At 44.3% G+C, this 22,057-nt stretch overlaps 2 protein-coding genes across 11 annotated transcripts in view; both read right to left on the bottom strand.

Moving 5' to 3' along the window:
* The window catches only part of NLE1 (notchless homolog 1), a 30,813-nt gene extending 18,415 nt beyond the window's left edge, over window positions 1–12,398 (bottom strand). For 3 of the 4 annotated variants that reach the window (XM_085887832.1, XM_085887835.1, XM_085887836.1), the window contains exons 1-9: window positions 12,112–12,146; window positions 10,559–10,688; window positions 9,164–9,375; window positions 8,830–8,909; window positions 8,402–8,478; window positions 7,967–8,061; window positions 4,350–4,542; window positions 4,073–4,178; window positions 1,706–1,752 (exon numbers count right to left, since the gene is read on the bottom strand). In XM_085887832.1, coding sequence (XP_085743958.1) covers window positions 1,706–1,752; window positions 4,073–4,178; window positions 4,350–4,542; window positions 7,967–8,061; window positions 8,402–8,478; window positions 8,830–8,909; window positions 9,164–9,375; window positions 10,559–10,688; window positions 12,112–12,131 — 960 coding nt within the window. In that variant the 5' untranslated portion in view covers window positions 12,132–12,146. Of the gene's footprint in view, window positions 1–1,705; window positions 1,753–4,072; window positions 4,179–4,349; window positions 4,543–7,966; window positions 8,062–8,401; window positions 8,479–8,829; window positions 8,910–9,163; window positions 9,376–10,558; window positions 10,689–12,111; window positions 12,147–12,261 lie in introns of those variants that run through there. The other variant, XM_085887834.1, reaches the window with a different exon arrangement.
* Window positions 12,399–13,604: 1,206 nt separating this feature from the next.
* LOC147022894 (uncharacterized) overlaps window positions 13,605–22,057 on the bottom strand; it is a 36,359-nt gene continuing 27,906 nt past the window's right edge. For 4 of the 7 annotated variants that reach the window (XM_085887826.1, XM_085887827.1, XM_085887828.1 and 1 more), the window contains 2 exons: window positions 15,969–16,029; window positions 13,614–14,932 (listed from right to left, as the gene is read on the bottom strand). In XM_085887826.1, the coding sequence (XP_085743952.1) occupies window positions 14,860–14,932; window positions 15,969–16,029 (134 nt within the window). In that variant the 3' untranslated portion in view covers window positions 13,614–14,859. Of the gene's footprint in view, window positions 14,933–15,968; window positions 16,030–22,057 lie in introns of all 7 variants that reach the window. The other 3 variants (XM_085887830.1, XM_085887831.1, XM_085887825.1) reach the window with 2 other exon arrangements.

Genomic DNA, 22,057 nt, shown 5'->3' with positions numbered 1-22,057 from the left:
GCGCAGAGGTAGCTTTCTATTATGGGTTAAATTATCGGCCTGACTATAAACCGCTGGACTGGTGCTTCGCAGGCAGGGTGGTGCACCTTAGAGTGCACCGTCCCTTGGATGGGACGTTAAGCTGGGGACCCATCCGTTAACATGGATTGCTGGTAAATGTTATTGATCCGAGGGACTTTCAATGAAGAGAACGCAAGGCCAGCACCCTGTTGGTTCAAGGAAAAAAAATTTCACGAAAAAAAACAAGTGACCACTATATTCATTATTGTTGTGTGTCTGTGTGTCTGTCTGTCTGTCTGTGTCTGTATGTCTGTGTGTCTGTATGTCTGTCTGTCTGTCTGTACCGAGCATAGCTCCGTGGGTTTTGATCCGATCCTGATAAAATTTTGGTGGGAGGTTTATATCATGATCTAGTTGTGTTTTCCTGAGAATGGGCATGGTGTACCCATTATAGGTGGAGCCAGGCCCAAAAAACATGTGTTTTTAGGAGGTAGCCGATTTCAATTTGCATCTTCTCCTTGGGGTTTTGTCGAATCTGGCAGGGGTTTCGGTATTTGGTTAGCCCAATGGCACATAGCCGCACGGAGCTCGATTTTTCATCTCCGTCCCAAGGTCAAGGTTACAAGATCACGAACTTAGAAAATTGCGAATTTTGACATAAAAATCATACGACCGCCCAAACTTTGAGAGCTCGGATGACAATATTTTTTATGCATAATCTTGAGGTCATTCCCCACCTAAAGTCTTGAAACCATTTTGCTCTATCTCGAACACCTTGCCCGTGGCGCCCCCTTCAAGTTTGTTTTTACGCTGATTTCATCAAAGTATGGATAATCCGAGGAGTGCGAAATGCCATAGAGCCTATATGACGTTATATTGTTCCTGGAATGTTCCAGAGGAAGTTTTGCACCAAAGGTTATTATCCTTGACCTTTGACCTTTAAAGTTCTCAAAGGTCAAATTTTCAAAGTTGTGGGAATCGAACCGGGTTTTTGACCTTCTTTGACGAACTAACTCCAATAAGCTATAGCACGTATCCTGTTTCCTTATTTTAATGTCCACAACATTGTTTTGTGACCTTTAAAGGTTATGCAAAGGTCAAATTTTGAAAGTTGTTGAACGAAACCGGGTTTTCGACATTTTGCAGCTAATAACCTGTCACTCGTACCACATCATGTTGATCATTTTTATAACTTGGTCAAAAATTATCACATTGTCTCATCCTTGACTTCTGAAACAATCTAAATCGTTAAATACCGCTGGTGAACCATCGTCGTCTTCAGACTTGTTCAAATACTAAACTCTTTCCCTCATCAGCCATGGGGTTCATATTCTGGTCATCATTTAGCAGTAGCCATTGATAGTGGTGTGAACTGCCCAAACTATTTTCACACATTGAAGTACAGTTTGTAGTTCGGAGGATGAATATGCCCAAAGTTATGGAAGAAAAACCAGAGAAGAAAATGCACAAACATAATGAACATGAGATTTTGCCCCACGTGTGTGCTCACAAATGGTAAATACCTGCTTGGAAAGGCGTGACACACCTGTAATGGGGAAGCAATGGGTAAGCAAGGTGTCGTGTGTTGATGCCAATTAAGGTTTTCCTCTGGCTGCACCATAAGGCACCAGGGTACATCAGAGCGACTGGTATGCCTATTAATCAGAAGGCACTCCCCCACCCTCTCTTTCCACAAGCAAAATACCTTCAGTTCCTGGTAACGATTCAGCGCCTTCTGTTGCCCGTCTTCCCCTGGAGTGGAGGGATGAGCAGGAAAAGGTTTTGAAAACGAAGTAATGAACAAATGGAAGAGCAACGAGGAGGATTTTCATTTTGGCCTTTCTAATTCGGTCAGACAAGATACACACATTTGCAGCTATGAAGCAGACAACCAGGCTTTCATTTCGGAGCAGCAACAACAAGAAATTAAGGCCCCGTCACACCTTGACGATTTAGCCAGCGTATGCCTGACGTATGCAAAATTTGGCTAAAACGCTGGCATACGTCGAATACGTTATGGGTAAGTTTGCATACGTTAAGAGCACGCTGGCACACGTCGAATACGTTATGGGTAAGTTTGTATACGTTAAGAGCACGCTGGCACACGTCGAATACGTTATGGGTAAGTTTGCATACGTTAAGAGCACGCTGGCATACGTCAAATACATTATGGGTAAGTTTGTATACGTTAAGAGCACGCTGGCATACGTCGAATACGTTATGGGTAAGTTTGCATACGTTAAGAGCACGCTGGCACACGTCGAATACGTTATGGGTAAGTTTGTATACGTTAAGAGCAAGCTGGCATACGTCGAATACGTTATGGGTAAGTTTGCATACGTTAAGAGCACGCTGGCATACGTCGAATACATTATGGGTAAGTTTGTATACGTTAAGAGCACGCTGGCATACGTCGAATACGTTATGGGTAAGTTTGTATACGTTAAGAGCACGCTGGCACACGTCGAATACGTTATGGGTAAGTTTGCATACGTTAAGAGCACGCTGGCACACGTCGAATACGTTATGGGTAAGTTTGTATACGTTAAGAGCACGCTGGCATACGTCGTAGTATGTTGGCTTTTTTCGTAGTATGCTGGCATACGTCGTCGTACACTGGCATACGTCGTAGTACGCCGATGTGTTAGACAAATTTTCCATGCTTGAAATTTTTTGACGTATGCCAGCGTATGACTCACACGTTCCGCATACGCTGCCCATAAGTTGTAGGCACGTTACGCGATCGTTGACACACGTTACTCATAAGTCGAAACACGTCAAGGTAATGGTTAGCGTCAGTGTTCCAGACTCCCTGGTTTCTTTTTTTTTTTCTTCGGTATGACGGTGATGTTGACACTTCGATTTCTCGTGCGGTTATAATATAATATAATTAATAGGCTGCCGCTCAACGATTTAAATCATAACCGCACTAGAAATCGAAGTGTCAACATCACCGTCATACCGAAGAAAAAAAAAAATCAACCAGGGAGTCTGGAACACTGATGCTAAACATTACGTCGACGTGTTTCGACTTATGAATAACGTAAAGTAACGTGTGTCGACGTGTGTCAACGATCGTGTAGCGTGCCCACAACTTATGCCAGCGTATGCAGAATGCGTGTCATACGTCGAGTACGTCGAGAAATATTCAACATGCTGAAAATTTCTCGACGTACTCGGCGTATGATGACGTATGCTAGCATACTACAAAAAAAGCCAACATACTACGACGTATGCCAGCGTGCTCTTAACGTATACAAACTCACCCATAACGTATTCGACGTGTGCCAGTTTGGTTCAGCAAATTTTTCATACGTCGGCATACGCTGGCTAAAACGTCAAGGTGTGACAGTGGCTTCACACTTCGATGTCTAGTGCGGTTATGATTTGAATCGTTGAGCCGCAGCCTATGAATAGCCTACGCCACTTGATTGTCGGCGATACGCTGCCGCGCACTATGCATAAGTTAGACTATCGTTGGGCATAGGTTGTGAACGCCGGCAACACGCTCAGCATTCGTTGGTATAAGTTATCTATATGTGATTAAAACATTCTGTGTACATTACTAATACATTATGCATACGTCCAACACGTTATTATATGCCCAAAACTTAAAAAAAACATCAATAGTTCAGCGTACGCCAGCGTTTTACATACAGTTTGATACCTTGCCATACGCTGGCTAAATCGTCAAGGTGTGACAGGGCCTTTAGCAAGTTGTTCAATTCAAAATGCACCAAGCCACAATGCCAAGATGGCTACGAGTTACAGATACACAACTAAAGAATCCACAAACTCGATCATTATATTCGATAACCATAAAGTGCATTTATTGCTCACAAAAGGCACCATATTATTAGGTACACACCCTGAGTGTCTCTATGTTATATGTTAATGTTATATTTTCATTTTAAAGATGTAACTTTATTTTAAAAGAAGGACCCATGGCATGTACTATTGTTTTTCCAAAATTTTTGGGGGCATGCGGACTCACACCCTCTTCCCCATTCTTCTTTCAAAATGATGAATATAGGCTGGCACATAAGCAAGCAAATGCATGAAGAACAAGTACCTGTACCAGCGTCCAAATCAACATGCACCCGGATTGCTCCGTCCGTGCTCAAAGCTAGACAAGTGACCCAATGGCCATGGCATCGCATTTGTCGAACCAATACACCCTGAGAATGGAGAGAGAGAGAAATAAAAAAATAAAAAAAAAGGAGGAAGAAAAAAAGAGAAACAAAAACTGGATCACAATGATGCACAAAAACACAATAAGCAACTAATGAATGAGGTGGAGAAATTGATGAGCTGGGTAAAGGGAGTGAATGGCGATTAGGGATATGTACATCATCTGGTCGCCAGGCGAAAATGAGGCGGTCTTGCGAGGCCGAGAAGATGAGACCACATCCGGCCCAACGAACTGCCGTAACAGCCGCTGAGTGACCAGTGAGCAGGTGTTCACATCGACCGGTTTGCACATCCCAGACACGTAAAGACGAATCCTTCCCACCACTGACAAGCCGCCGACAGTCGCCTTGCCTGGTCAAAAAGATTGGTGGTGATGAGGATGCAATTTTACATTACCATTTACTTTCAAGGGCTGGCAGGACAGCCTGGAGATATGCCCACTCACCTCTGAGCTGTCTCGCCTGAGATTGAATCCTGAACCAGCTATAAACAGTCATCCTGGTGTTTCACATGCAGGACGAGGCATAAACGTGCGTCGTCCCTCGGATGAACGTTAAACTGGGCGTCCCATCTGCTCATACAAGTGGAAGTTATAAATACTCCACGGTATGTCTTTTGAAATGAGTAGGCGAGTTATCACTGGCACCTAGGCCAAGTTGCGAATTCCTGCACACTCAGTCGAGTATTCTGCATCAAAATGGCGACCCATCCAAGATGGCGACCCCAGCCAATGAAACTGCCTCAGCAGCCTTATGCGCCTCACAGCACGAGGATGATAAACATCAATCTTAACATTTACTTTCACATTGGGTTTTTGGTGTTAGACAATGACCTCGAGAAAGTCAGTTCAGTCAGAAGCAAAATTCTCACATCCTGTACTCCATTTACTATAATGCAGCTATTGTGTATGTATGTATGTATGTATGTATGTATGTATGTATGTAGCCAAAATAGCGTCGTCTGGTGGTGCATATGTATGTATTTATGTATGTAGCCAAAATAGCATCCTCTGGTGGTGTGTATGTATGTATGTATGTATGTATGTATGTATGTATGTATGCATGTATGTAGCCAAAATAGCGTCCTCTGGTGGTGCATATGTATGTATGTATGTATGTATGTATGTAGCCAAAATAGCGTCCTCTGGTGGTGTGTATGTATGTATGTATGTATGTATGTATGTAGCCAAAATAGCGTCCTCTGGTGGTGTGTATGTATGTATGTATGTATGCATGTATGTAGCCAAAATAGCGTCCTCTGGTGGTGCATATGTATGTATGTATGTATGTATGTATGTAGCCAAAATAGCGTCCTCTGGTGGTGTGTATGTATGTATGTATGTATGTATGTAGCCAAAATAGCGTCCTCTGGTGGTGTGTATGTATGTATGTATGTATGCATGTATGTAGCCAAAATAGCGTCCTCTGGTGGTGCATATGTATGTATGTATGTATGTATGTATGTAGCCAAAATAGCGTCCTCTGGTGGTGTGTATGTATGTATGTATGTATGTATGTATGTATGTATGTAGCCAAAATAGCATCCTCTGGTGGTGCATATGTATGTATGTATGTATGTATGTATGTAGCCAAAATAGCGTCCTCTGGTGGTGTGTATGTATGTATGTATGTATGTATGTATGTAGCCAAAATAGCGTCCTCTGGTGGTGTGTATGTATGTATGTATGTATGTATGTATGTATGTATGTATGTATGTATGTATGTAGCCAAAATAGCGTCCTCTGGTGGTGTGTATGTATGTATGTATGTAGCCAAAATAGCGTCCTCTGGTGGTGCATATGTATGTATGTATGTATGTATGTATGTAGCCAAAATAGCGTCCTCTGGTGGTGTGTATGTATGTATGTAGCCAAAATAGCATCCTCTGGTGGTGTGTATGTATGTATGCATGTACGTATGTATGTATGTAGCCAAAATAGCGTCCTCTGGTGGTGCATATGTATGTATTTATGTATGTATGTATGTAGCCAAAATAGCGTCCTCTGGTGGTGTGTATGTATGTATGTATATATGTAGCCAAAATAGCGTCCTCTGGTAGTGTGTATGTATGTATGTATGTATGTATGTATGTATGTAGCCAAAATAGCGTCCTCTGGTGGTGTGTATGTATGTATGTATGTATGTATGTATGTATGTATGTATGTAGCCAAAATAGCATCCTCTGGCGGTGTGTATGCGAGCCCAGAAGTGGATGGGAAACAAGCTTGAATTCCATTGCAAAGATATATGTGCACAGAAAATAATTAAATTTGAAACAAATTAATTAATGCAACGATCACAGACCATGGTTACGAGCTGGTTGCGAAGGATAGTACTCAAGTGCCCGTACGGGGCTTCAACTAGTACACAAAATAATATTTTTTCTTTCTTTAAAGGCCACTATCATTCCCACCTGCGGATTTAGCAGGAAGAAACTTGGCCCAAGTCATTCACGAACCGGGTGGCCTGGCCTGACGTTCAACTAAGTAGTTGGGGCAGGAATTTCGAACTTTGCTATGGTGCCAGCGATAGCTCACCTCCTCTTCGCTAAAGATACCGTGGGATCTTTAAAATCCACCAACTTATGCCGGTAGACAGGACACCCATTTAAAGTCCATCCAAGGGACGGCACACGTTGATGGATCACCCTGCCTGTGAAAAACCGGGATGACAGTTGAAAGCTGGGGCAGGATTCAAACCCAGGCTGGATATCTCAGAGGCGAGTGTGCTTACCTTTCGGCCATCCTGGCAACCTCAGTACATCAAATAATAAGAAAATTTAAAGGGGATGTCACACAATTTGATACACTTGTGCACGACATACGAAAAACAAATTACAACTTTCCGCATAAGCATTAAAACAATAAAGAGAAGCCCCCATTCAGAATAATTGGTAGATTTAATAACCCACCAGCAGGCGTCATTGTTGCCTTTGTGGCAGAGCATCACGCCAATCGAGTAACTTGTTTTCCTGCAAATTGTTTTTGCCCAGCAGTACACGTATTATCACCCTGCTGTACCATAATCTCAGATGTGTTTAAGTTATGCTTCGATTCAGCTATGGGGGAGGGTGGGGGAAAGGGGGGTAGAGGAGAGCATGAATGTGGAAGGTTGAAAGGTTGGAAGACCATGCTTTCCCAGAAGCAGTCATCATCCTACAGGTTTCCTCCTTTTTAGCTCACCTGTAACATAGTTCAGGTGAGCTTATTATGGGATTGCGTGTCGTCCGTCCGTAAATACTTGCAACTTCCTCGACGAAACTACGGATGGGATTGTGACCAAACTTGGCTAAAATTATCTTTGGTATGGTAGAACTCAAGTTCATTAATGGCATCCTCCCCATCCAGCGATAAGTAGGTCATCGTCAGGTTTAAAAGGTACCAAAAGTATCATACTGAAATTTAGATCTAGTTTGGCTGCCATTTTGGATTACAGAAAACCTTTAACAATTTCCTTCTTATGGACTCGAAAACGGCGAGCCCAATCTCCTCCAAATTTTGCTCACATGCTGGGGATACCCAAGATCAGGTCATGGGCATAAAATATTTGCCTCCTTCTTGCCCCCACCCCAACCCTCCATGAGGGTGGGTTGAGGCTTGTGATTTTGACTTGTGCACGTTGCTTACTGACCCCTGCCGGAGTGAGGGGGGTCTAGCATATTTCTGGAGAATGGAATTACTAGCAACGGGCACAATGTTTGCCCCACCATCCGGAGGGAGCAGGTGTTTCTCAAGCAAGATTCAAACATAATTGCAAACACACGTATCTTGCCCTACAGGTGTAGCGGTTCCCAGTCAAGCGATGTGACCCATTTGTTGTGGCCAGTGAGGGTGGAGAGCAAGCTCCCACTCTTTGGCTCCCATACACGAACCTGCACACCACACACGTGCACGCACACCCAAACCTCGAGATATTTGAATGGAACAGTGACATACAAAAGGCTATCTTTTCCAATGGCATAAAATGTCGAAACTTTAACATTTTAATGCTTGCTTTTCACATTGCAATTGAAGCAAAACAACTTTTAAAAGCTCGCTCTGTCAAGTTCCCTGATAGCCAGTCCTTTTCTTTTGTTGCTTTGATGCAATCTCCAGATACGCTTGAAGGATTTGTACTCAGCAAGTACCCTGACGGTACAGCGACCGATAAAAGCCAGACATGAGCAATCAATGCAGCAGGTGAAGGTGGCGATTGTGAAACGGTGAGCTCACCTCCCCATTCTTACAGCCAGATGCGAGCTTCTTACCATTGGGGGCCCAGCAGAGACAGAGCACCCAATGTTTGTGGCCTGAAAATAGAGCACACAACATTCCTTCCTGTACACACATGGACCACAGTGTTTGCTCATAAGAAAATTATATTTCCAGTTGATGCAAATGGAATGGTACACCTAACAATTTCAGTAAAACAGATCGAATCAATAACTATAAAACTATCTTCCTTTCAGCACAATAAAAAAAAAACTCTTACCATACATCTTACAAACGAGCACAAAGTACACACTTTAGGGACTACTACCACGACACTTTCACCCACAATTCCCACTCCTTTTGCCAATTAAAAAATTCTGAAACATGGCAACATCATTCTATTCCAGTTTTTCATGTTGCACACACATTGCCCCATCCCCGAAACCAACCACGGCAGCAGAGTCGAGGAGTCTCTGTATTGAGATCCCACAACCTAACGGTCGTGTCACCTGAGCCGCTGGCCAACTGTCTGTGGTGACAGAGAGACAATTGGGGAAAGCAACGGGAAAAGGGGAGAGTTGGACAAAAATGAATGAAATGAGCCGAAAATGAATACAAAACGCAAGATCATGACAAGAACATGAAAAGATTGTTGCGATGCATGAAATAAAATGAACTTCACAAAATGATGACTCAACCATCATAGTTCATAATTCGCATTTACTATTCGCAACCAGGCAATCAACACTAAGATGCCATTAAAGAGCTTGGAGCCATTCTCACCGGCCATCAGGGCTGAACATGACAGAGAGCACAGGCTCGGCATGACCGGCCAGTGAAGAGGTACATCGTGTCACAGCACGCACATGGAATGCTGCCTGTGGCTGGTACACCACATCTACAACACGCTCAGCGGCACCGGTGCCCAGTGCTGCATCAAGCTCCCCGGTGACTTCACAACCCAAGACAAAGAATGCCAGTGGGCCAGGTGGAGGCTGTGGTCACATGGTTAGTCATTCTCTGCCTCAATCTTCGTGTGTGTGTGTGTGTGTGTGTGTGTGTGTGTGTGTGTGTGTGTGTGTGTGTGTGTGTGTGTGTGTGTGTGTGTGTGTGTGTGTGTGTGTGTGTGTGTGTCAGTTTCACTACGAGCCTGAGATCATGTTTTCCCCCCAGATAATAAACTACATCCCATTCTGTGATCAAAAAAAAAAGATTGCATAAGAAAGAGGCTCAAAATTAATAGGACCGAGGAAAAGTTGAGATTGAGAAGACCAAGGTAGTTTGGGCATTTTTTTGTTTCAAGAGTCAAGGCTCATAGAAGAGCTATTACACTGAATGGATCAAGACGAGAGAGAGAGAGAGAGAGAGAGAGAGAGAGAGAGAGAGAGAGAGAGAGAGAGAGAGAGAGAGAGAGAGAGAGAGAGAGAGAGAGAGAGAGAGAGAGAGAGAGAGAGAGAGAGAGAGAGAGAGAGAGAGAAAGAGAGAGAGAGAGAGACAGAGAGAGAGAGAGAGAGAGAGAGAGAGAGAGAGAGAGAGAGAGAGAGAGAGAGAGAGAGAGAGAGAGAGAGAGAGAGAGAGAGTGGTGGGGGACACCAACACAGGAGTTGAAGCACAAGATAGGAGACTCGGACAAACAATCAGTGTGGGGAGGAATGGGGGGCAGGAAAGGATGAATGGGGTGGACAAGATGGATACAGAAGGAAAAACTTGAACTTTAGATGGAGGCGGCTTGGGGTGGGGAGGGGTGCAATTAACGTGGGTAGAAAACATCATGGTTTTGGATTTGGGATGATCTGAGATGGTGGTGAACAGCTGTCTTGAAGACCTGGAGGGATGGATGAGATTGAAAAGAAACATGTGGCGAGAAAGGGCGAAGATGAGTCTGTAAAGCGAGTCACTAGTTTAGTAATTGAGGGGAAAAGACCAAGATGTAGACATAGACCAAAAATATCTGGAAGGAAGTGATCAGTGGAGACATACACTTGTCGGGCTTAATGGTGGAGGATGCTTTTGACAGGACAAAGTGGAGAGGGACCATCCACCAACAAACCCCCTAAAACAGGACAACTATCATTAAACGAGTTAGAATAGTAGTCGAAGTTGTATTCTGTGCTCAAATAGTGATAGTAGTGGTGTTTCGTGCTCAAATGTTCCTTCCTCAGACTATGTGTGGGGTACCGGAGGCAGCAGGGCAGTGCACAAGAGCTGAAGTTCTCGGATGCCAACATTGAGAGGGACCTCGAGAGGGCCACCCAGTTCTTCTCCAGAGGCACTTCGAAGCTGTACAAGCACTCGCCCACATTCCTCCCTGCCACGGACGCACCCATCGGCAACACCATTAACTCCATACATGATGATGGTGGTGGTGACAACCCACCTAGCAAGAGGTTCAACTCGGACACATGGCGTATGAGAACACAATCTTGGTCGATATACATAACAGATGGACTGGTAGAAATGTGTCGACCTTGTGCAAAAAAAAAAACAACAAATCCTCCATTAAATGAAACCAAGGATTTAGACAGCCTCCATCCAAATGATCAAGGTCATCAATTAGGAAGCATTCATTATCCCGTCCCCCGGAGGGAGGGAGCAGGATATTGTAATTGTCGGGTCTGTTTGTCTGTTTGTTTGTCTGTCTGTTAGCAACTTTACGGCAAAACGGCTTTAGCAAACACTATCAAATTGTATCCACAGGTGGGCAGTGAACCTTGGACGACCCCATTAACTTTTGGGTCTAATTAGGTCAAAGATCACGGTCAGGTCACGAAAAGGTCAAAATCATTTTACAATCATAACTTCGTCAAAATGGTTTAATTGACTTCAAACTAAGACTAAAATATTCCTTATTCTATTCCTTATAATCAACATTCAGGTTAAGGATGTATCAAATTTAAATTTGATCCCCAAAATAACTTTATGCCTTAAATGGGCAGGATTTTGTTGTGCCTGGCACCACTTGTTTAATATACAACAATGGGCTTACGTTGCCGAAACTTGTTGTAGTGACGTATTTACTTTCAAATTGAAACCGTTTATGCTGCAGCCTCACGTGGGATGACACTTGTGGTCATACAAATGGGATTGCTGGACAAGATTGATTACCAAGCAGGTTTGTGGCCATAAAGTGGTGGGCATAACGCAGGGGAAATGGATCTACGCAAACTGAAAAGACCCTGAATCGGATGCACAATGTCATACTCCGTCTACTGTTCTTGCGTATGGCATCTTGACTGCCAGGGTAGCTATCATTTCTTGGAAGCGCCGCTGTGCCGCTGATGCTGTGCCCCTGTACCGGTACACCGGTACTCATTTCGCCGACCTCAGAAGGATGACAGGCCGAGTCAACCCCACCTGCTGTTAATTCAGCAGCCAATGGAGATCGAACTCAGGACCCTAAGATCCTAAGCAAACCGCCCGAGCCGCTCAGCCAACATCAGGCTTACTCTGTCGACTACAACTACCGCACTACTTTAACGGCCCCAAAATGAACCATTCCCACATTGTTGCTTGGATACGTTTGTCTGAAATCTCGAACGAACCAGTTGGTGAGACTGGCAATTTGAGGATATCGAGGGGTCGGGAATCGGACCCAAACGAGACCGACGGTCGAGAGGTAAGTGCGGTACATTCCTATCCACCCGTCGGAGCCACGTGATACCCGGAGTCGCGCACAAACTCCGATACCGTCAAGAGAAGTGTACAAGAAAATAAATTAAATAATATCGCACAAGACCGTGTGGAGGAACATCAATCGCAAATTCGTCCCACAGAACGAAGAGGGACTTTTTCTAAAATAAAGAAGAAAAAACAAACAAAATAAATTATTATTTGAACGTGAACTCAAAATCAATCAATTTCTCCACGAAGGAATCTCGTACCCCATGACGTCACCACCACGTGGTCCGCTTCTACTTCCGGAGTAATGCACAACACGTGGTCCGCTTCTACTTCCGGAGTAATGCACAACACGTGGTCCGCTTCTACTTCCGGAGTAATGCACAACACGTGGTCCGCTTCTACTTCCGGAGTAATGCACAACATTGTCTCGTTTTGTAAAGTACGTTTCTCAAAAATGACCTTGCTCTTATATAATTATAGAATCAATGTTTGCGAAAAGTCCGTTTTTGAGACAAACACGGATTAACACGGATGACTCGATCAAGTTCGTTCATTTGTGCTTATACACCGTTCAACTAATAGTCGTTTTGTACAATTGTACAGAATAAGGAAACTTAACAGTTCGACGCCCGAGGAGGCTGCAGTTACACCAGTCCACTAGATTATGGTCTGGTCAGGTCAGATTATCGGACAAGAGGGTAAAAGAAAAGCCCTATATGGTCCTGTCAAGGTTTATCCTCTCCCTCTCCCTCTCCCTCTCCCTCTCCCTCTCCCTCTCCCTCTCCCTCTCCCTTTCCCTCTCCCTCTCCCTCTCCCTCTCCCTCTCCCTCTCCCTCTCCCTCTCCCCATTCCTCTTGAAAACATCAACTGATGACGCTTGTGTTGGATGTCTCTTCATCCACTAGTAACTAGTCCATTCCAAGCATTGACCACTTGACGAGAGAAATAAACTTCTCTCCTGTTTTGAGCCACAAGCTTTGTCAGTTTCCAGGAATGACCACGGAGGCGGACATCCCAGCTCGGACAAAGACCACGGTGTCATTCACGAAGAGTAGGCGAGCTATCGCCGGCACCCTTTCAAAATTCCTGCTCTGACTTTCTGTGCCGGGTGATGACCTGTCCACCACATCCGAGGAAGGACGGAGCTGCCATAGAAATGGTTCAGCGTAGAAAGACGATATTGATGTCGGGGTGAGGGCTCGGGTTCGGGGAAAGAGACCTGGGGTTCGGAGATAGTATGAGCTCTCCCATTTCTCCAATCAAGCTTTATTTCACCTGCTAAGACAATGTTCTCACCCTTCACCTGCAATTCCTCTTTTGCTGTGATGCACCTGTATCTTCCTGTCTTACTGTTTTCTTTTGCCCCATTTTGGGTTTGTTGACCCTTTGGTCCCATATTTTTCTGCTCTTCTATGAGCTTTGATACATGTAAAAATGTATTGTCACATGCACAGGGTACAAAGCTGTGCTCAAACAACAAGCATCATCATGTGAGCTGCTCTGAACTTGCATGCCACAAACAGCCGAGTGGTTATTGGCTGATGTTTCCTTGTGAAGGAGATTTTTCCAAACCTTTTTAGCTCCTTTTTCCTAACTGTCCCAATGGTGGGAAAAGAGGCATCTTCACACAAAGGATTTAGACACAATCATTTTAATAATACAGTAGTAAATCACAAACAGCCACAGCACAGCGATCACACTAAAATAATAAATAACCACACAAACCTGCATCCCATATGGGAGCACAATTCCACATGGGACTGAACGAGGCACTTAGAAAGGACACTAATCCTACCCTAGCTAATCTCAATAAGCTGAGTGGGGAATGAGAGGGGGAGGGGGTATGGGATGGGGATTCTGATCATAAAGAGGAGGGGGTGCGGGTAGACACAGGCTTGCAGGACAGACATGCAGCTTGAAACAGTCAGTCTAACGCGGACACAAGATGGAGCCATTCCCACCAAGAAGGGCAGACAGTACAGTACAGATACCACGATGATGAATCTTTTCAATACATCCTCTCCCCCGATTCTTGTCGCATACCTGTACACGTAAAAACGATTTTTTGGCTTCAATAATGGAGACCTCACAATTCTGATTTAATACCTTGACAGGGATTGATAACGGTTCCTGGATATGTGTTTTCTCATTGTTCTTTTGAAAAAAAAAAAATCACAGGCCTGAATTTTGTTTTGGAAACAAAATCTTTGCTCATGAAAGATTGTGAAGGCAATGGAACTGACAGTGTGGCAAGAGTTGGACGTACCAACGATATGGATGACCCAAGAATAAAAGAGAAGAGAGAGGAGGGCAGGAAAAAAAACAGCAATCTGCAAGTAAGTAGGTTACGTTAGGTGGGGTTAATGGGGGAAGGTGGAAGAAATATCATGGGAAGGGATGGGGGAATAACATGAGATGGTGGTGCACCACTTGTTTGAAGCCCTGGAGGGAAGAGTGCCATTGAACGGTCTCAGGAAGGCAGTTGCACAAAACAGGAGGAAAGAGGAGCAAATGAGGAAGGTGAGCAGAACACCTGGATTTTCTGATTAGAAGAAAATAACTACTTCCGAATAATACATCTGACAGTAAAATACAGTTTTAATTTACTGCACTGGTTTTACTTTACCACTAGTTTATTGTGTCCTTCTGAACAAAACTTATTACGATTGACAAAAGTAATGTCCAACACGATTATAATTTACCATGTACGTGTACACACAGTTTGCTTGCTTATATTTTTTTAATCAACTTACAATGGGATGAAAAACAAATGTTTTTCTTTCTTAGAAGGATCTTCAATAAGCAACAGTTTTGGTCCATTTGGATACAAGAAGAATGGGTTTGTTTTCATTCAGTATTCATTTAACTGCTTCTTCATTCTGCAATTCCCATGTCGTAACATCATCATAGTCATCGTCGTCATCTTCTTCCCTGAAATGCAAGCAAAACGTTGTTGAAAGAGATGAAAATTGTTGGCCGGACTCAGTAATGAAGGAACACCCTTGACTGAGTCACATGTTTCTGCAAGAAAAATCTCACTAAAATCAAGTACATTCAAAATTAACATTATTATTATTATTATCACTAATTGTGGCATTATCTCAAATTACACAGGGAGAAAAAAAAAAGTTTTATTTATTTATTTTTACGACACTGGACCGAGTGCGCAAGTTCAGGGAAGATAATGGTTACAGAAGAGCGTTAAAAGCATTGCCTCCTGCAACACAACTTCTTTAACGGCCCCAATTATTCCCATCTTCTTGTGGGACAGTTCAGGGAAAGGAATTTTTGCCCAAGCCTTTCACGAATTGGTTGGCCAGGCCTGATGCTCAGCCGAAGGTGGCAGGAATTTGGAATTTGTTCAGGGTGCCTGTGATAACTCGGCTACTCTTCATAAAAGATGCAATGGGGATCTGTGATGTCCACCAACTGTTGCTAGCAGATGGGACGCGAGGCTTAACATCCACCGGAGGGACGGTGCACTTAGTGCTGCAACATTCTTCCTGCAAAGCGCACCAATCCGACAGTTTATAGTCGGGTTGGGATTCGAACCCAGACTACACAGCGCAAAGGTAAACGTGCTACTTCTGTGCCATGTTGTTGACATTCGCATTCGACCAAAATCAATGAGTGTGTCCGTCTTTATGAGTCACCCTTTCTCCTTTCTTCAGAGTCCTGTGAGCATTAAATAATTCTCAGAACGTGTGACATTTACGTGAATGCAATGAAAGATGTAAGTGTTGCTTTTATGATTAATACAATTGGCGTTTACATTTTCAATAAAATTGACTTTGTTAAAAATGTCATGTGTGTAAAGTGCAATGGGATGAGAGTCTCACTTGGGACTTAAGAATGTTTGGTTCATTTGAAGCACAAAGCACACACACACACACACACACACACACACACACACACACACACACACACACACACACACACACACACACACACACACAACTTTACTTACTGCAAGTTCTCGTAGTCATCAGAGCAATCATCCGATTCCACAACCGCAATTTTGGGAGGTCCTGAGGAACATGCTGTGCATTAGCCATGTTCATTCTCCAGTGATAAGGTTAAAAAAAAAAGGGAAAGCACCTTCCATTGAATAAACAACTCAAAATAATGTGTTTATACAATGTACTGCTGACTACATTACCCAGGTCGAAAAACCAGTTAAAACCAGTACACATTTTCAACTGGTCTCTATTGGTTCTAATTGGTCTTTAACTGGTCTCAATTGGTTTCAACTGGTACCAGTTAAATTCAGTCAGAATTCCAATTTCCCAGTTGAAAAAACCAGTAGCTCATATTTGTACCAGTTAAAGTCTTACTGGTTCCAGTTGATACCAGTTGCAATGTACTGGTCCCAGTTGATACCAGTTACAATGTACTGGTCCCAGTTGATACCAGTTAGTTAAATACAATTGTATTTCAACTGGTAATATATCACTCTATTCCAATTTCCATATTAAAACCAGTAAGAAACCAACTGGCTTTACTGGTACCAGTTGGCTACTGGTTTTCAACTGGTACCAGTTGACCAGTAAGCTACTGGTCTTTACTGGTTTTTTGACCTGGGTAGTTAGCACAATGGATATGGAACAAAATTAAATAAATGTACTCTCCGTGCACGCAGAACATGTCCTTTATTATTACTACATACGACTGACTGAGATGTTACATTGAGGTCCGGTGTGATTTTGGTTTTTGTCAATAAAAATAGGACCGCCCGTCCTGAAGCTCACCTGGATCAGAAGCAACAGTTACTCAAGCACCCCTTCCGCACCCCCCGCAGAGACCATGATTTTTTTTTTTTTAATGTTGTGAACAAACTTTGGTACATCACGGGTGATGAAGGTCGTGGTCAAGTTTCAAAAAAATTGTGTGTGTACTTTCAGAGGAGAAAGCAAATAACTTTTTTTACATACTGAGTTTACACACTCACTGATTGACTTACAGACACTGCTCGATCACTTGAGATCACCAGACTAAAATCCAGGTGTGCTAAAAATGTAATTTTATCACCTGGGTTGAAATATAACAAATGAGATGAATGATATTAGCCCACCACCTTTCATACCCATGCAAAACATTTAATGTCGTCACATTATTTCACTTCATTCTGAATACACTCATGCAAGCATTTAGTATATGTATATATATATATATATATATATATATATATATATATATATATATATATATATATATATATATACGATATGCACGAGTGCACGCACGCGCGCCCACACAACCATACACACACACCAAAAAAATTAATTAAAAACTATAATGACACTCGGTAGAGCGCATATCTGCACCACATAATGCCTGATCCACGAGAACATATCTGGCCCAATACATTTTTGAAATATCATGCTATGCGGTACTGTATCGTTTTTGGCCCCCATCTCTCAATGGTGAAGAATCACTTTCAAAATTAAATAATTCTCGTATCCAGATATTCTCCAAAACTTAATCATTGCTTCCTTGTCAAGTCGAGTAAGCAACAAGTCGAGTAGGCCCGACCGATCGCCCGGAATATAGATCGCCACCCAGATAACTCCGAAGCCGACGGGTCCTTGTGCAAGAACCGAAATACGCCAATGGGCAGACCACGTGGGGTAGGGCCGATTGCCAACTTCAATTTACCTAAATACCCACGTGATCCAACTACCGGGGTATTCCACCCTCGACGGAACTCGTACGAAGCAAGCCACTTTAGCAAGCCTGTCCCGTGTGCGATTCCGAGTGGCATAACCGCCGAGAACCGTCGGTCAGAATGTCCCCCTTTTACGGCAAACCAACGGCTTTCTAACTCCCAACACACGAAATGCTCAGTCAATGAAAGAATCGATGCGACGAGCTGAAAACATTTAACAATTGGGGTATTTATTAATCATAATGGGGACTAGGGAAGCACGTAAGAGCAGAACTATACCGACTTTACGAAATACAAATCAATCATTTACAGCACACAAAGCACTTAACAGTTTCCTACTTATTAGACGAGCCCACAGACACACGTACACACACACACACACACACACACACACACACACACACACACACACACACACACGAAATGGTGGCTGATGCCTTTAATAACGGACTCCAGCTCGGAGGGACAGATGAGTTGAAACCCAGAACCTATCTCGAACCTCTCCACCTCGTGTGGTCTTCAAGCCGTTCGGACCCGGGCTCCAGCGAGAGCGAACTGGATCCAATCGTCGTGAGCCGCGATCCTTCCCGAGCTCCAGCGAATCCTCTCGCGCTTCTGAACACGTGCTGGTGAGATGAGGTGCCGATCCTTCCCGTCGATGCGTCTCTATCTCGAAAAACCACCTCCAAGATGAGGCCGATGAGTCGCACCAAGCCAGGAACCAAGCGGAGAACAAAGAGCCCCACGAACCAAGAAGAGCCAGCCGAGCAACCAGCTCAACTCTCTTCCGATGAACAAAGCCGACTCTCTTCGACGAACCAAGCCAGAGGCAAAAAGCGAACCGAGCCAAGCAGAACCCGAAGGCCTGCTGAAAAGCCAAGCCAAAGCAAAAAGCTCTCCAAAAAGCCTCAACCCTAACCCGAGCCAAGCATAAGCCGAAGGCTGACTACCGAAAGCCCGACCCGAACAAAGCAGGGGATCTCTTCTCTATTCTTATCGGCCCCCTCCACCGCTCCTGGCGTGACTCATGCCCTCGTGCTCCATCCCCCGCTCAACCACGGGTGGGAGGGAGTTGTTGACGTCATGAATCATGGGACGGGAGGGCTATTCTTCCTCTTCGCAGAAGATGGGGAGGGGCGTCTCCATTGTGTTATGATCGCTCCCTAACTATTAAATTGAATCGCGCAGCGCACTTAATCGATTTCTGCCCATTAAACAATGGAAGGTGAACTATCTAGGGAACATGCACTTATCGACATAACTGACTAAAGGAACCTGAATGTTGTGTGCAATCGAATTCCCAAATTCGTAACAATGTCGTTTTTGGCCCGATCTCTCAATGGGGAAGAATCACTTTGAAAATTAAATAATTCTTGTATCCAGACCCGGATTCAGATCTTCGCCAAAATGGAATCAATTCGTCCTTGTCACACACCCAAACGTGCCCACCAAGTTTCATCCGAATTTGTCCACAATGTTTTGAGATATCCTGCTAGATATCGGTTTAGCCCAATCTCTCAATGGTAAAGAATCACTTCAAATATCCTAGTCGCCGGATTCAGATCTAATCTTCACCAAAATCCAATCAGTTCGTCCTTGTCACACACCGAACCTGTGGACAAAATTTCATCCAGATCAGTCTGCAACTTTTTGAGATATCCTGTAGACAAACAAAAAACAGAAAGGCGTGAAAACATAACCTCCTTCACCTTCGGTGGCGGAGGTAATTATATGTGCCAGTAAAGGGAAGATTGGGCTTTGGTGATTTGCACCAAGGACGAGCATGCCTTTGCCCAGAAATTCCGCCCGGTCACCATTAGAGTAGTGCGTATATGGCACCGATCAGCATGACGTTTCAACAGGCTTGGTGGTTCCATTGGAGCTAGGTATCGTAGCAGAAAGGTCAGAACGATCAAATCAGTTGGTTCGTTAGGATTCGGACCGGGCAACTGGCCCACTCAATAGCTGCAACAATATAAAGCTTATATTCATTATGCCTGCACTTAGGATCCATCTGAGTACTTGCTTGTAATGTGCAAGCCTGCCCCACTAGTATATCCATCCATCCATTGGGACCATATTCTGTGCAGAGCGTTGGTGCTGCCTAAGGCCTAAGTCACATTTGCTCTACGGCGAGGATACTGTGGCCATATGCCCCCCCCTGAATTGACAGAAACGTGCGGCGGCCGCAGAGTTTCTGCGGTGGCCTCAGGGTGGCCCTACGCCGTTTGGCTATATTTTACAGGCCGTAGGGGTCGCCGTGGAATTATAGCGCGGAGTTATAACTTTTTTCATTTCTACGTTCGCCGTAGCAATTCAACAAGCCGAAAAAAAAGAACTGGTAAAAAAAAATAAAAAAGAACCCACACGTTACCGTCCGTCTGGCCGCACATTCGCCTTCGGGCCCCCCTGCGGTCGCCTTGCGGTCGCCTTGTGGGCACCTTGCGTCTGCCTTGAAAATTCTATGGCCACCGCAGAAACGCCCTAAGGTCACCGTGCGACATCAAATCAAAGACCGTATGGCACCACCACGTTTTCGGTCTCCACAATTTATAAATACGCCGTGCGGCTACCCGAAAAATAAAAACATATGTGACTGCTACATTGTGTGACTGTGGAAATACTGCGGCCGCCCTATAATTGCTAGTGGCCATAGATTTTGAAGACCCCACGGCCGCCATGGCAAATGTGACTTAGGCCTAAGCAGTCTCCTGGGCTATTGGGCACAATACTGGTTGGGTCGCCACTCTGACACAGGATACCAGCATGCTGGTCCTCATTTTGCCGATCTCAGAAGGATGACAGGCTGAGTCAACACCACCTAGTATTAATTGACCAGCCAAGCAGGATTTAAGCTCAGCCCCTAGGATCCCAAGCCCACCACTTTATCCATTAAATCAACAACAGGCATACTAGTATATACTGTATATACTTTGGATATATACATATATATATATATATATATATATATATATATTGTGATGATTATGGGGGGAGATGAACTGATTTGATCGTACAGATAGGATTGTATTGTGTAGCATGGTCTGTGGACGGGAATAAGCACCTCGATATAAATCAGTCAGGGAATGTATCAGCTTAAGTGTTACGTGTCACCACACGAGGGGTGGTGCAGTGTTAATTAGCTTAAAGAGTAAAAATAAGTTCCCCTGTACATGATTACCCTCTGTGATTTTCCCTATGTTTTTATATTCTAAGCCAGGCCCACAGAAGGAGAAGCCCTACCTTCCAGGGTTTGGAGGCGAGGAGGACACGCCCCGGGGTGGAGGACAGTGAGGGTGATTAAAAAAGAAAAGGAAGATCGAAGGCACAGTCTGCTGAGTGAGGGGGCTTCGGAGACAGCAGATCGAGCAGGGCAGATTGCACGTCTGGAGTGATTAAAGCAGAACAGATTGAGCAGAGCCGATCGAGGAGGTGCCGGGCAGATTTGCGCGTGTAGAGTGTGGAAAGCTGCGACAAGTGAAGCGCCATTCTGCCTGCGTGTGCACGTGGATGGTGGAGGCGCCTTTCTCCTGGATCGACAATTTACGGCGCCATTTTGCTTGCAAGTACACGTGCCGGACGAAGCTCCCCATTCCGAGATCGATGAGGGTCAGCCCTTGGCCTGGCTGAGTACCAGTGTATTTAAAAAGAGGGGTTTTATTTTCATTTGTCACCCTTTGTCTGTGTTTGCATCTGTGTGTGCGAGGCCTCGATCATGGAAGTTATTTATTATATTTGTTTCATTTCAACTTCATTATTGTCCTTATAAATATTTGTGTTTCATTAAATGTATTCCCTTTTAAAGAAACTGCATTCCGTGTATTTGTAGTGGAGTTTGCGGATCAAACCCCCTCGTGCTGTCCATCCTCTGTAATCCCCCTTCCGTTCCATTCCTTTTCCATCCGCTATTGCCCTCACTGGGCTCTGTCATCTTCCCCCATACAGTGGCGTTGCCATCTGCCATACCTTCGAGTGCAAGCTAAAATCCATGTCAATGAGCATGTCCGCCTCCCAAAGAATAAAGACCGCTCGACCGTCCTGGGAGGTTGGTCGGTGTTAATTGCCTGGCTACCACAAATTTAGGTAGTGGGATTCGAACCCCAGCACCCCTGCGATAACTGTAGTCTGGAGCAGAATTCAAACCCAGCCACCTCCATGACAATATATTATAAATGTACCGATTTGTCCATGTTCATCTTTTCCCCATTGGTCCAGCATGGTCCGCACATTAGTTTAGCCAGGAAGATTTACCCCATTATTTTGCTCTTGTTAGCCAGTGCACACTCACTGTATCGCTTGGCAGTAATCCGGGTATGCACTGACGGCACAAGACCCCAATTGGTTCGGCTGTTCATGGGTAAGGTATTATGCGAAGTCGTGTAACCTTGTCC

Source organism: Eptatretus burgeri, chromosome 7 (assembly GCF_056783735.1).
Source record: "Eptatretus burgeri isolate ZD-2024b chromosome 7, Ebu_testis_v1, whole genome shotgun sequence".
Lineage (NCBI taxonomy): Eukaryota > Metazoa > Chordata > Myxini > Myxiniformes > Myxinidae > Eptatretus > Eptatretus burgeri.
The sequence above is the reverse complement of the archived record's forward strand: the minus strand, read 5'-3'. Positions and strand labels throughout refer to the sequence as shown.